Source organism: Rhinoderma darwinii, chromosome 1, assembly GCF_050947455.1.
Source record: "Rhinoderma darwinii isolate aRhiDar2 chromosome 1, aRhiDar2.hap1, whole genome shotgun sequence".
NCBI classification, from domain to species: domain Eukaryota; kingdom Metazoa; phylum Chordata; class Amphibia; order Anura; family Rhinodermatidae; genus Rhinoderma; species Rhinoderma darwinii.
Window position 1 is genome coordinate 613442374 of NC_134687.1, and position 14900 is coordinate 613457273.

Sequence of the window (14900 nt, forward strand, 5' to 3'; positions counted from 1 at the left end):
GTCTAGACTCTATGTCATTTGGGCACCATTGACTGGACATGGTATGTACTATTAGGTTATCAGGGACATAGCAGAAGGTCATCCATCCAGATTTATTCAGATGGCCATACTGGAGTTTGGAAATAGCCTAATAGGGTCTGATTTGCCTTCCACTAGATCACTACTGTAGGATAATATGTTGAATTTGAAGGAGTGGTGTTTTTTTTTTTGTTTTTTTTTCAACGTTAATGGGTCATTTGGGACTAGAAACGGACTAGATTATTGAGTCATCAATGAATGGACAAAGAGGATCTTGTTTTTACACAAATGTGTGTTAAGAAGTAGGTTTACTGCCCATGGCAAGAAATAGGATCTAGCTGCCATTTTTGTTATTGGGCAGGTTAGAAAAACGAAGCTGGGATTTGGGATTTTTTTGTCTTTATTTTAGGTACAAAAAAATTAGGCAATTAGGTAAAGCGTGAACTACTTCACACCAGGGAGTATGTTCTACTAGGTTACCCGGTAAAAGGCACAAAAGAGTCTTGGGGCCATGTAAAAAAGAAATAAAAAATTGCAGAATTCTGAGAATTAAATGCTTAAAAAGTCAGAATTTGGACTTTTAGTTGAAGAGGTATACCGGACAAAAACATTTTTCACCTCGACTGTTTCCGTCACTCCCAAAGGGTTTGAATAAAATGACAGCCGTACCCTTGACCCCTTCTCCATTCAAACTCTTCCTCATTGCGTTCATAGGGGTCCCCTGTTCTAGCGATCAGTTGAGGTCCCCTGTTGGAGGTCCCTCAGTGTAGGACCCCCACAATTTAACATTTATCCCCTACCCAGTGGATACGTGATAAATGTTTTTGGCCAAAATACCCTTTAAGTCATAATTCTTAGATCTTTTACATGGCCCCAGGGATATTCCATGATAATCATAAATACTATCTTATAATATATTAATATTATATATCAGCTTGGAAATTTTGTGCTATGCATATTCCAAATGTTCCTTTTGGGGGTTTTTTTATTTATTTATTTTTAAAACCCATCCAATTAAAAAAAAAATGTCCAAACCTCTCCATTAACTCTTCCACTTCCACTTTAATGATATTATTTCCAAATTGCAATATGGCAGAACTGCTAATATAAAGCTGGTTGGTGCGGTATGATCTAAACACCTGATTCAAAATTTTCTTGAACCTCCGCCATCCCCCTGTAAAACGTCTCTGAATGGAAATGTATGAGAAGGAAACAGCTGGAAACCACTGGGATTCCAGGTGGCAGGAGAAAACAGGAGCAGCCTCCAAATCCTATTACACAAAGCAGCGGCCCCTCTCGCTGAATGATTATCCAGCCACATTAGCAATCCCTTTCTTCTTCATCACTGGAGTTGAAAAGACCCACAATGCATTGCTGCATATTCATCACACTGGCTGGTATTACTAGTAATGATGGACTTAACAGCTTTAGGTAATGTTATTGATCACAACATTGATCAGCCTATTGTCACCACCACAAAACACAAAGAGAGGCTGGTGATTAATATGGGGAGAGTGGAGATTACACAATGGCAGCAAAACAAAGAGACGCACATTGGGAAGGAGGGAAAGAAACACAATGAGGAGGATGTGCTCAGCACTCATAGTCTAAGAAGTGGCCTGGAACTTTTAAACAATGGGCAAATTCATCAAATTTGGGGCTGTAAGCGGACATTTGTGTATACGGGTCTAATCTATCTATCTAAACGGGAGCAGGGTAAAAGTATCTCCTATCACACGTGGCTCAAAGCTTGGTGGTGCTAAAAGTCTATCTATCTATCTATCTATCTATCTCATATCTATCTATCTATCTATCTATCTATCTATCATCTCATATATATCTATCTATCTATCTATCTATCTATCTATCAATTCAATTCAATTCAAAGAAGCTTTATTGGCAGGACCAAATACATATTAGCATTGCCAAAGCAAGTAAGAAGTAAGGGAATGAGGGATAGGGACTGAGGGCTTGGGGATAGGGACACATCTAGGGTCGGGGTTATACAAGTCCATGGCATATCATGTCTCTCTCAGTTTATGGCATGCAGTGACATATTGTGCCACTGTGCCCACTGTAGTTTTCCTCTTCACCCAGCAGGATGTAGAGTTTCTCTTCCTCTTCCATGGAGCTGAAGTCCGGTAAGAGATCAGAGAGTCTCCTGAAGTGAGTGTCCCTCACTGCTGAGTATTTGGAGCAGTGTAGCAGGAAGTGGGCCTCATCCTCCACGGCCTCCTGGTCGCACTGTTGGCACAGTCGGCTCTCCCTGGGCTTGTAGGTCTGTCTGTGGCGCCCGGATTCGATGAGCAGGTTGTGGGCGCTCAGTCTGTAGCGGCTCAGGATCTGTCTGTCTCTGGGGTTTGGCAGTTTCTCCAGATATGGCGCCAGTTTATATTCCCGCTGTAGACTCCGGTATATTGTCAGTTTCTGGGATGTCTTTATGGCGTTCCTCCAGTCACTGATATACTCCTCTTGGTTCTCGTTTATTGTCTTCTTGATTTCAGCTTTTGTGAGGCCGCGCTGAGTGACATTTTCTTCAGGCCGGGTCAGGGTGAGATGTTCTGGGGGGCCTGGTTTACCTGGGACCCCTTGGTGTAGCAGGGCTTTATGGTGATAGGAACTTTGCCTGCTGCTGTGTAGATGGGCCCAGAATGATAGCGCCCTCTTCTGGATTGTGAGGTGTAGTGGGAATCTGCCTAGTTCTGCCCGACAGGCACTATTTGTGGTGCTCCGATGGACTTGGAGAAGGTGTTTGCAGAATTCTAGGTGGAAGATTTCTGTTGGGCTGGAATCCCACCTTGACCAGTCTGGGTATGTGTCCGGACCCCAGACTTCACTGGCATACAGGAGGATTGGGGAGATGATGGAGTCAAAGATTTTCAGCCAGACCGTCACTGGTGGTTTGAGGTGATAGAGTTTTCTTCTGATGGCATAGAAGGTTTTGCACGCCTTGTCTTTCAGTATCTCTATGGCTTGTTTAAAGCTTCCTGATTGGTTGATTTCTAGGCCCAGGTAGGTGTACCTGTCGGTCGCTGTGATTGAGGCGTTATTTAGTGTGAAGGTCGGGTGCCTGGGGGATTTTGAGTTTTTCTTCTGGAACACCATGATGTTGGTTTTCTTTGCATTGATGGGTAGTGCCCACGTGGAGCTGAATTTTTCTAGGATTTGCAGGTTGTCTTGGAGACCTTTCAAGGTTGGTGATAGTAACAGAAGGTCATCTGCATACAACAGGAATTTCACCTGGGTGTCATGGAGGGCGAGACCTGGTGCTGAGGAGGATTCCAGAGCTGTGGCCAGTTCATTGATGTAGATGTTGAAGAGCGTTGGACTGAGGCTGCAGCCCTGTCTGACTCCTCGGCTCTGCTGGAAATCAGCCGTTCTTCTCCCGTTCACCTTCACGCTGCATCTGCTCTCTGTGTAGGAGCTTCTGATGACGTCATAGGTTTTACCTCCTATTCCGCTCTCCAGCAGTTTCAGGAATAGGCCCGGGTGCCACACTGAGTCAAAGGCCTTCTTAAAGTCCACAAAACAGGCGTAAATCTTCCCATGCTTTGTATTGTGGACGTGGCTCTTGATGAGGCTGCGCAGGGTGTAGATGTGGTCAGTGGTGCGGTGGTTTGGCATGAACCCAGCTTGGCTTTGGTGGAGGACATTGTGCTGGGTGAGGAAGCTGAGGATTCTCTTATTCAGGATGCTGTTGAACAGTTTCTCCAGGTTGCTATTGACACATATCCCTCGGTAGTTGGCCGGGTCGTACCTGTCCCCACTCTTGTGGATCGGTGTTATAAGGCCTTGGTTCCAGATTTGCGGGAAGTAGCCGGCACTCAGCACCATATTAAATAGTTTTACTATTGCGGCCTGTATTTCTGGCGGGCTGTGTTTTATCATTTCTGGTGAAATTCCGTCTAGGCCGCTGGATTTTTTACACCTTATGTGTTAGGGATCTGACAGGTACTTCATCTAGCTATACTCCTGGGATTAATCAATCCACACCTGAGGCCAGACCTGTTCGACTGACACCATCTCCCACCAACCAGGGTGGCAGGCTCAGGAGTGGGAGAGCCTATCGCGGCCTGGTCTGTCGGAGTTAGCTCCGCCCCCTGCCCTTTATTACCTGCCCTGTGCTCTCCCTCAGTGCTTGTAATTCTTTTGGATTCCTGGCCCCACTGCTGCTTGCTCCAGCCTGCTTCTGCCGTGCTTCTGCCTTGCTGCAGTTTCTTGACCTGCTTTGCTTTGCCCCTGGCTTGCTTCTGTCTCCGTGCCCGCTCGGGTGTACTCACTTCGTCCTGGTCCTGACTGTTCGTTCGCCGCCCCGTTTCCTCGTGGCGTTCCGTGGCTACTGCCCCTTCCCTTGCGTGTTCCCTGTTTGTCTTCCTGTGCACTTAGCCAGCGTAGGGACCGCCGCCCAGTTGTACCTCGTCGCCTAGGGCGGGTCGTTGCAAGTAGGCAGGGACAGGGCGGTGGGTAGATTAGGGCTCACTTCCCCTTCACCTCCTTCCTGCCATTACATAATTACAAGCCCTTACCTAGTCTACCATTTCTCCTACGCTGACGCTATCATGGACCCCCTTGAGACCCTGACCCAGCAGATGCAGGGACTCTCCCTACAGGTCCAGGCCCTGGCCCAAAGGGTCAATAAGGGTGACGCTGCTTTAGTAGTACCCCTCACCTCACCTCTAGAACCCGACCTCAAGCTACCTGACCGGTTTTCAGGGGACCGCAAGACGTTTCTCTCCTTCCGGGAGAGTTGCAGACTGTATTTCCGCCTAAAGCCCCACTCCTCAGGTTCCGAGAACCAGCGGGTGGGTATCATCATATCCCGACTCCAGGAAGGGCCCCAAGAGTGGGCCTTCTCCTTGGCTCCTGACGCCCCTGAACTTTCCTCTGTTGATCGTTTTTTCTCTGCCCTCGGACTCATTTACGACGAGACTGACAGGACTGCCTTAGCCGAGAGTCAGCTGGTGACCTTACGTCAGGGTAGGAGACCGGTTGAGGAATACTGTTCTGATTTTAGGAAGTGGTGCGTAGCTTCTCAGTGGAACGATCCGGCCCTAAGGTGCCAGTTTAGGTTAGGATTATCTGACGCCCTGAAGGATCTGCTGGTTAGCTACCCCTCGCCTGACTCCCTTGACCAGCTTATGGCCCTAGCAGTACGACTTGACCGACGTCTCAGGGAACGTCAGCTAGAACGCTTCAGTGTGCTCCCCTCTGACTTTTCTGCGATCCCCCCCGAGGTCCCGTCTCCTCGCCCCTCCACGGAGGACTCGGAGGTACCTATGCAACTCGGGGCCTCCATGTCCCCTCGACAACGTAGGGAGTTTCGCAGAATGAATGGGCTCTGCTTCTACTGTGGGGACGACAAGCATCTACTGAACACCTGTCCCAGGCGCAAGAATAAGAAGCCGGAAAACTTCCGCGCCTAAGTGATCATCGGGGAGGTCACTTGGGCGCACAGGTATTTCCCGTTAATGTGAAACGCAATAAAATTTTGCTTCCCTTTCAGGTCTCGTTTGCTGGCCGGTCTGCCACGGGCAGTGCTTTCGTGGATTCTGGCTCATCTGCTAATATCATGTCTGTGGAATTTGCTATGTCTCTAAAGATGCCTTGTATTGATTTACCTTATCCTATCCCTGTAGTAGGAATCGACTCAACCCCCCTTGCTAATGGTTATTTTACTCAGCATACTCCTGTTTTTGAACTCCTGGTTGGCTCCATGCATTTGGAGCAGTGCTCTGTACTGGTGATGCAGGGATTATCGTCTGATCTGGTTTTAGGCCTTCCCTGGTTGCAGTTGCATAATCCCACATTTGATTGGAATACTGGGGATCTCACCAAATGGGGTAATGAATGTCTTATGTCATGTCTTTCTGTTAACTCTATTTCTCCCCGGGAGGAGGTAAACACGCTTCCTGAGTTTGTTCAAGACTTCGCCGATGTGTTTTCTAAGGAGGCCTCCGAGGTGTTGCCCCCCCATAGAGATTACGATTGCGCTATCGATTTGGTGCCTGGTGCCAAGCTTCCTAAGGGTATGATATTTAATCTTTCATGTCCTGAACGTGAAGCGATGAGGGTGTATATCCAAGAATGCCTGGCCAAGGGTTTCATTCGCCCCTCGACTTCTCCTGTAGGTGCTGGCTTCTTCTTCGTGGGGAAGAAGGATGGTGGTCTTAGGCCGTGCATTGATTATCGTAACCTGAATAAGGTCACCGTAAGGAACCAGTACCCACTTCTTTTGATTCCGGATCTTTTTAATCAGGTTCAGGGAGCCCAATGGTTTTCTAAGTTCGATCTACGGGGGGCATATAACCTTATCCGCATCAAAGAGGGGAATGAGTGGAAAACTGCGTTCAACACACCCGAGGGTCATTTCGAATACCTGGTCATGCCCTTTGGGTTGTGTAATGCCCCTGCTGTCTTCCAGAATTTTATTAATGAAATCCTGAGAGAGTACCTGGGTAATTTTCTTGTTGTGTACCTTGATGACATACTGGTGTTTTCCAAGGACTGGTCCTCCCACGTGGAGCATGTCAGGAAGGTGCTCCAGGTCCTTCGGGAGAATAATCTGTTTGCTAAGACTGAAAAATGTGTCTTTGGGGTACAGGAGATACCATTTTTAGGGCAAATCCTCACTCCTCATGAATTCCGCATGGACCCTGCCAAGGTTCAAGCTGTGGCGGAATGGGTCCAACCTGCCTCCCTTAAGGCGTTACAGTGTTTTTTAGGGTTCGCCAACTATTACAGGAGATTTATTGCCAACTTCTCGGTCGTCGCTAAGCCTCTTACGGACCTTACCCGCAAGGGTGCCGATGTCCTCCATTGGCCCCCTGAGGCCGTCCAGGCCTTTGAGACTCTCAAGAAGTGCTTTATCTCGGCCCCCGTGCTGATTCAGCCCAACCAAGAGGAGCCATTTATTGTGGAGGTTGACGCTTCCGAGGTGGGAGTGGGGGCCGTCTTGTCCCAGGGTACCAGCTCCCTCACCCATCTCCGCCCCTGTGCTTACTTCTCTAGGAAGTTTTCGCCCACGGAGAGTAACTATGATATTGGCAACCGCGAACTTCTAGCCATTAAATGGGCTTTTGAGGAGTGGCGGCACTTCCTGGAGGGGGCCAGACACCAGGTAACGGTCCTTACGGATCACAAGAATCTGGTTTTCCTAGAATCGGCCCGGAGGCTTAATCCTAGACAAGCTCGGTGGGCACTATTCTTTACCAGATTTAATTTCTTGGTTACCTATAGGGCTGGGTCCAAGAATATTAAGGCTGACGCTCTGTCACGTAGTTTCATGGCCAATCCTCCTTCCGAGAAGGATCCTGCTTGTATTTTACCCCCTGGTATAATCGTCTCTGCCACGGATTCTGATTTAGCTTCTGATATCGCGGCTGATCAGGGTGCAGCTCCCGGGAACGTCCCTGGGGACAAACTGTTTGTTCCCCTGCAATACCGGCTGAGGGTACTCAGGGAAAACCATGACTCCGCTCTATCTGGTCATCCTGGCATCTTGGGCACCAAACACCTTATTACCAGAAACTATTGGTGGCCTGGGTTGCCTAAAGATGTTAGGGCTTACGTCGCCGCTTGTGAGGTTTGCGCTAGGTCCAAAACCCCTAGGTCCCGACCTGCGGGCCTACTACGTTCCTTGCCCATTCCCCAGAGACCTTGGACCCATATCTCCATGGATTTTATCACCGATTTGCCTCCATCTCAGGGCAAGTCGGTGGTGTGGGTGGTAGTCGACCGCTTCAGCAAGATGTGCCACTTTGTGCCCCTTAAGAAGCTACCTAACGCCAAGACGTTAGCTTCTTTGTTTGTGAAACACATCCTGCGTCTCCATGGGGCCCCAGTCAATATCGTTTCTGACAGAGGGGTACAATTTGTTTCCTTATTTAGGAGAGGACTTGGGTACCTGCCCGTGATGTTCACGCTGGGGTATTGATCAGGAGGTTCCACCTCCTCTTCCCCACTAAACCGGGTCCCCTTAGTAAGGGTCCGGTGGCCCCTCATAAAAGGGGGAGTACTGTTAGGGATCTGCCAGGTACTTCATCTAGCTATACTCCTGGGATTAATCAATCCACACCTGAGGCCAGACCTGTTCGACTGACACCATCTCCCACCAACCAGGGTGGCAGGCTCAGGAGTGGGAGAGCCTATCGCGGCCTGGTCTGTCGGAGTTAGCTCCGCCCCCTGCCCTTTATTACCTGCCCTGTGCTCTCCCTCAGTGCTTGTAATTCTTTTGGATTCCTGGCCCCACTGCTGCTTGCTCCAGCCTGCTTCTGCCGTGCTTCTGCCTTGCTGCAGTTTCTTGACCTGCTTTGCTTTGCCCCTGGCTTGCTTCTGTCTCCGTGCCCGCTCGGGTGTACTCACTTCGTCCTGGTCCTGACTGTTCGTTCGCCGCCCCGTTTCCTCGTGGCGTTCTGTGGCAACTAGCCCCTTCCCTTGCGTGTTCCCTGTTTGTCTTCCTGTGCACTTAGCCAGCGTAGGGACCGCCGCCCAGTTGTACCTCGTCGCCTAGGGCGGGTCGTTGCAAGTAGGCAGGGACAGGGCGGTGGGTAGATTAGGGCTCACTTCCCCTTCACCTCCTTCCTGCCATTACATAATGTCTGAGGTTTTCTCTGTTACTTCTTGTAGTGCTATTGGTGTATCCAGGGGGTTTTGAGAATCTTTAAGTGTTTCCTCCATCGCCTTCAATTTTGATATTACTTGTTTTTGTTCTTGGCTTTGTCCGTCTTTCGGGATATCTTTGTAGAGGTCCTTGAAATATTGGAGCCAGATGTTGCCATTTTGAATATGAAGGTTGTTTTTCTTGCAATTTTTGCCCATGTGTTTCCATAATTCCCAGAACGAGTTGTCATGGAGGGCATCTTGGAGTTGGGTAAGTTTGGTGGAGATGTGCCTTTGTTTTTTCTTTCGGACGATGGTCTTGTATTGCCTCTGTATGTTGCTGTAGGCCTCCTTCAGACCGGTGTTGTTTGGGTCTCGGTGCTTCTTATTTGAGGCATTTCTTAGGGTCTTCCGTACTTCTTTGCACTCACGGTCAAACCAACCGTTAGGATGTATTTCTTGTGGCCTCTTGTAGTCACATCTTTTCAGGTCAGACTTCTCTGCCATGGTATAAAATATATTATTGAGGTCATTTAAGGCCTGATTTACCCCTCCTGGGCTGGTCTCATACACCTTGTTGTAGAGGTTGTGAAGCATCTCCTGCACTTCTGGTCTGTTCATTGTCTCTTTATATTTTATAGTTGACGTTTTGGACCATTTATAAGATGGCGGCAGGTTGAAGAGGCCGGTTTGATGTGGTTTTTGTGCAGATGGTTTGGTTGTGGATTTGATGTATAGAAGTAATTGGTTGTGATCTGACAGGTGCGTTTGTGGAGTGACTATGGGTGCGCCAATGTTTGCGGGGTCCATGTCCGTGATGGCATAGTCTACTACACTGCTGCCTACATGGGAGTTTAGTGTATACCTTCCTAAAGAGTCTCCCTTGGTGCGGCCATTCAGTATGTGGAGTCCTAAGCTTCGACATAGATTCAATAGTTTTTTCCCGCTTTTGTTGACGGTGCTGTCATAGCTGTTTCTCTCTTTCTGTAGGGAGTTATGACAGTCGGCCTCTGTCTATCTATCTATCTATCTATCTATCTATTATCTATCATCTATCTATCTATGTTCATTGCAGTATAACTAAACATTTCCTTAAATTTAGTCTATTACTTACAATAACTATGCTCTATGTTTACAAAACAATATCCGTGTTTCTAGGAATATCATTAGGATTAGGCTGATACGAGAACAGGGGGTTTATTTAGTTATTTAGTTCTATCTACTTATAGAGTTGAATACTGTTTCCCTTAATAATCACTATTATTACACATTTACAAAGTGTCGACATGGCGGATGCCACATGGAGCCGCACAAATAATCTCTTGTGTGTGGGAATAGAAGAACATCAATGTAGATTATTGTAATGTCTAATACTTTTATCCAAAAAGCAAACTATTCAACATTTACATAGCAAAATAATATAAAAATTCTGTTTTTAATTATGACCGTCTTTTCACATTTTCGAGAAGGGGAAAATTGGAAATAAAGGATAATACTCCAGCTCTCTGTATGGGGTATAAAAAGATTAGGCACGTCTTTTATGTGCAGTGATTGAAGGCACAACGTATTGGTCTTTGGTAATATTATACATTATAGGGAGGGTGAGCTTAGGAAGATTTAATCTTTGGCGATGACAAAAAAGCTTCAATCCAAATTGTGAACGTCTTTCCGGAAGAAAAAAAAAAGGACCAGTTTAGAATTAACAATCTCTTAAAGAGATAAGAAGGTATTTATACTTGAAGGATTTTATTTCCACAAGCTTTATGTTTTAAAATGTCGAAATCTTATATGGGTTTTGGAACAAGTATATGGGATTGACTATTTTGGCTTTAGGAAAATGTCCGAATGGCTTTTTCCAGAAAAGGGCATATAGCTGTTACATTGATGACCTATTTCTAGGATAGGCCATTGACGTGTGATTGGTGGGGGTCCAACCCCTTCCACCGATTAGAAGAATGAGGGGGCAGTGGCGCTCAACTGATATATGATATAAATACTGCTCAAAGGCATTGCCTTAACCCAGTCCAAGTGTATTATCATCATGGTAGTGGGTAAGGGGCCTATGATCATTATTGCCCAGGGGCCCAGACCACTCTCCTGGAGAAGACCGCATATAAGTCGTTCATTAGTAAAACGTTTTTTAAGAAGGAATTCCAAACAAAGCACAAAATTTGCATTTATTAGTAAATCAGAACAAAATGTGGTAATCATGTTTATGTTACTTACCGAGATATTGTCATTTTTTTCTTTCATTGTGAAATTTTGTAACAGGGACAACAGGAAGTGCAGCCAAACTGGGCGTTTGCTTTGTGACCATTTTCTCAAAAAGTTACAGGCACGTTATACTCACCAGCAGCCATGACCACAAGACACTGAGAGCTTGCCGGCATCTCCCTCCTTGGAGATGCAAGCACACTCGATTGCTCTGCACCTCTGTCTCCACTAAGGTGTGTGCGCACTTATTCACGGTCTTAAAGGGCCAGCGCGCATATGAAATGTTCCCTACCCTGTCCCTTTTCACCCTGGACTATAAAAAGAGCTCTGCCCTTTATCTCCTTGCCTAAGCGTTGTTGTTGTCTTCCCATGTTAGTTCCCGTATCCTACTTCCTGTATCCTGTAACTATGTTTGTTCCTGAGCTGGTCTAGTGTTGGAGTCGTGTTGTTCCATCTGCCACGTCTATTGTCGTCTGCCACGCCAAGCATCATTTGTGCCACGAATCATTTGTGCCAAAGCGTCTGCTACATCTCGTATATCTGTATGGTCTCTCATACAGGTACTCTTGTACTGGGACTTTCCATTGACTGTTGTTTGACCAATCTGCTATGGCAGAGCAGCCTAGTGGGTCCACATGCCCCAGAATCTTGACATTTATCTTCAGTTTCTGAGAAGCGAGTCCAAAAGTGCCAGACAAAATAACTGCACTTCCTGTTATCACTTTCTCAAAATGGCCACCACTTCAAAAACAGAAAAATTACAATATCAAGTAAAAGACACATAATTACCAAACTTTGGCTGCTACCCTAACGTCGGATAATTTTTAGGTTGTGGTTGGAGATCATATTTAATATTCTTTTTAGCCCTTTGTGAGTTACCTTACATGGATAACAAGGGGTGACAACTCTAATGGCAGGAATGCCAATGCCTATAGAGGCTGTCACTTTCCACAGTCCCGGAATGGCAAGCAAATCTGAATTATAATATAAAGTTACCTTCATCTCCTCTTGTACTGCCTGCGTAAGAGTCAAAGTTGCCTTCTACTCATGGATCAGGACCCTCAAGGTTGAGCAAAGCTATAGGTTCCTCCCAGATAGGGGAGTGCAATGCAAACCTTATTGAAAATCTGAACTTTACTAGTCTACTATGTTCCACGGTAATAATTACAATTGATATTAATGTACTTACATTCAGGTTGTGTAGCCACTTTGACTTGCTGTGAACTCTCGCCGGGTCCCCATTCATTATAAGCTATGACACGGAAAGAGTAAGTCTCCTCTGGTTTCAGATTGCCCACTGTTAACTGCAAAGCCACAGGCTGAGACGTGTTTAATGCTCGTTCCCTGAATTAAAAAAAACATAATCAAGAGATTAGGTCAAGAGTCAAGACATAAAAATAGAAAAACAAGAAAATATTAATGATACCATGAAATTATATAACTGTGGCTTGTGATGGGTATGACAAGATGAATCTACTTTTTTATAGGGGGCATTTGGGACTATTGTGACATGGGCAGTGACCAATTACCAGGCCACCTGAGATAACCATGTGTCAGCTGTATATACCCATACGGTTGTTATTTTAAGTATGTATGCTGCTTATCTTGACTCAGGAAGTAAAGGCCCTATTACACCGGCCGATTCTGGCCAGTGCAACGAGTGCCGACTAACGAGGCAGCTCATTGATCGGCGCTCGTTTGCACCTGTCACAAGGTGCTATATATGGGGACGAGCGGTCGTTACTCCGATCACTCATCCCCATACATTATTATCATGTCGGCAGCGCGTCTCCCAGTTTACATAGGGAGATGTGCTGCCAACAACGATAATATTTTCGTTTTTTTAAACGATACGATCAGCAGATGAATGAAGCGTTTGCTCGTTCGTCTGCTGATCGCTGCCCTGTTTGCACAAGGCAATTATCTTCAACGAGTATTCTATGAACGCTTGTTTGCCCAATTATTGCCCAGTTTAAAAGTGCCTTAAAATAGACCTATCAATCTATTATTAACCTTCCACCTCCTTTCCGATGACAGAAACCCTTTATGCATACTAAAGTTGTCTCCAATGACTGTGAGTTGGCTGCCAAGACTTTTTGGACAGTTCCATTAGGCATGTATTTGTGCTATAGTAAATATGGAAATAAATAGGGCCCTAAACAAGAGGCTCTGTCACCAGATTAAAAATGCCCTATCTCTTACATCATTTTATCGGCGCTGGAATGTAGTTAACAGCAGTGTTTTTTATTTTGAGAAACAATCTTTTTTCAGCAAGTTATGACCTTTATTACATTTATGCAAATTTGTTTCTTAATGCCCAAGTGGGCGTTTTTTTAACTTTTAACCAAGTGGGAGTATTACAAAGAAGTGTATGACGCTGACCAATCAGCATCATACACTTCTCTCCATTACACCCAAGTTTGTTTCACTGAACAGCGTGATCTCGCGAGACCACGCTTTGACGTCACTTCCGCCGACAGGTCCTTGATCCCTGCATCTGAAGACTGAACATGGATCGTCTCCAGGCTTATGAGAAGTTACAGTCGGATCTGCAGCAGCAGCAGCAAAAGCGGAGGCAGCATCACACAGTGCAGGTAAGCATATAGAACTCCCTAGAGATGAAGGACCTGTGGGCGGAAGTGCCATCACACGAGATCACGCTGTTTAGTGAAACAAGCTTCGGTGTAATGGAGAGAAGTGTATGATGCTGATTGGTCAGCGTCATACACTTCTTTGTAATACGCCCACTTGGTTAAAAGTTAAAAAACGCCCACTTGGGCATTAAGAAACTAATTTGCATAAATGTAATAAAGGTCATAACTTGCTGAAAAAAGATTGTTTCTCAAAATAAAAAACACTGCTGTTAACTACATTCCAGCGCCGATAAAATGATGTAGGAAATCATTTTTAATCTGGTGACAGAGCTTTTTTTATACCACCCTACCACTACTTACTTTGTCTCACTTTAAAGTTTCATAGTTCTATTACTTGATGCATACAAGTATAGAATGGGCATTTTTTATTTTTTTAGGTCTGTAATAATTGTGCATGATCTAAATGAGGACCCATGCGGATCAGCAGATCAATGTGGGTATGGCAGATGAACTCTTCCCCAGTTCTTATCTCTAGGAAAACATCAGACCGAAATGGGTTATTAAATGCCACCAAGATAAATTTATGTAATATATGGTGGAGATGTATTTTGCTGTAAGACAAATTACTGCAGCAGGAGCTCTCCCCCCACTGCTCTGTCTGGAATAGGAGAGAGAGAATTCTAAGCACCATCCCTTGTCCAAGTTTTAGTGTTACTTTTATCAAGGGCATATATACTATAGAGGCTATTGAGCCTTTAAAGAGCAAAGGCCCAGCCCTGGTTTGTCCCATCTGCATCCTCTCCAGGGGGACTGAATTTTTTGCAATGGATGGGGAATTGGCCCAAGAGTCCTGGAAAGGATGTGAATGTAGAAACAAACAACAGGTTCTTCTGTCCTGGGAGGCCAAAGCTGGCACCATAATGGAAGCCTATTTTGATCTTTACAATGGAGCCTCATCTCTTCTAGGGTGCGTGCGCGCTCATTCCCGGTCTTAAAGGGTCAGCGCCCATGTGAAATGTTCCCTACCCAGTCCCTTTTCACCCTGGACTATAAAAAGAGCTCTGCCCTTCCTCTCCTTGCATAAGCGTTGTTGTTATCTTCCCATGTTAGTTCCCATGTTGTATTATGTTCCCAATGTTCCCGTATCCTGCTTCCTGTATCCTGTTACTATGTTTGTTCCTGAGCTGAAGTCTAGTGTTGGAGTCGTGTTGTTCCATTTGCCACGTCTATTGTCGTCTGCCATGCCAAGCATCATTTGTGCCACAAACCATTTGTGCCAAAGCACCTGCTACGTCTCGTGCCTGTATGGTCTCTCACTTACTTTTATCAAGGGCATATATACTATAGAGGTTATTGAGCCTTTAAAGAGCAAGGGCCCAGCCCTGGTTTGTCCCATCTGCATCCTCTCCAGAGGGACTACATTTTTTGCAACGGATGGGGAATTGCCCCAAGAGTCCTGGAAAGGATATGAAGACC

At 45.9% G+C, this 14900-nt stretch overlaps 1 protein-coding gene across 3 annotated transcripts in view; it reads right to left on the bottom strand.

The window, feature by feature from the left end:
* Positions 1-14900, bottom strand: part of DCC (DCC netrin 1 receptor) — a 735384-nt gene that overhangs the window by 180579 nt on the left and 539905 nt on the right. For all 3 annotated transcript variants that reach the window (XM_075841459.1, XM_075841451.1, XM_075841442.1), the window contains exon 9: positions 12020-12174. In XM_075841459.1, coding sequence (XP_075697574.1) covers positions 12020-12174 — 155 coding nt within the window. The remainder of the gene's footprint in view (positions 1-12019; positions 12175-14900) is intronic.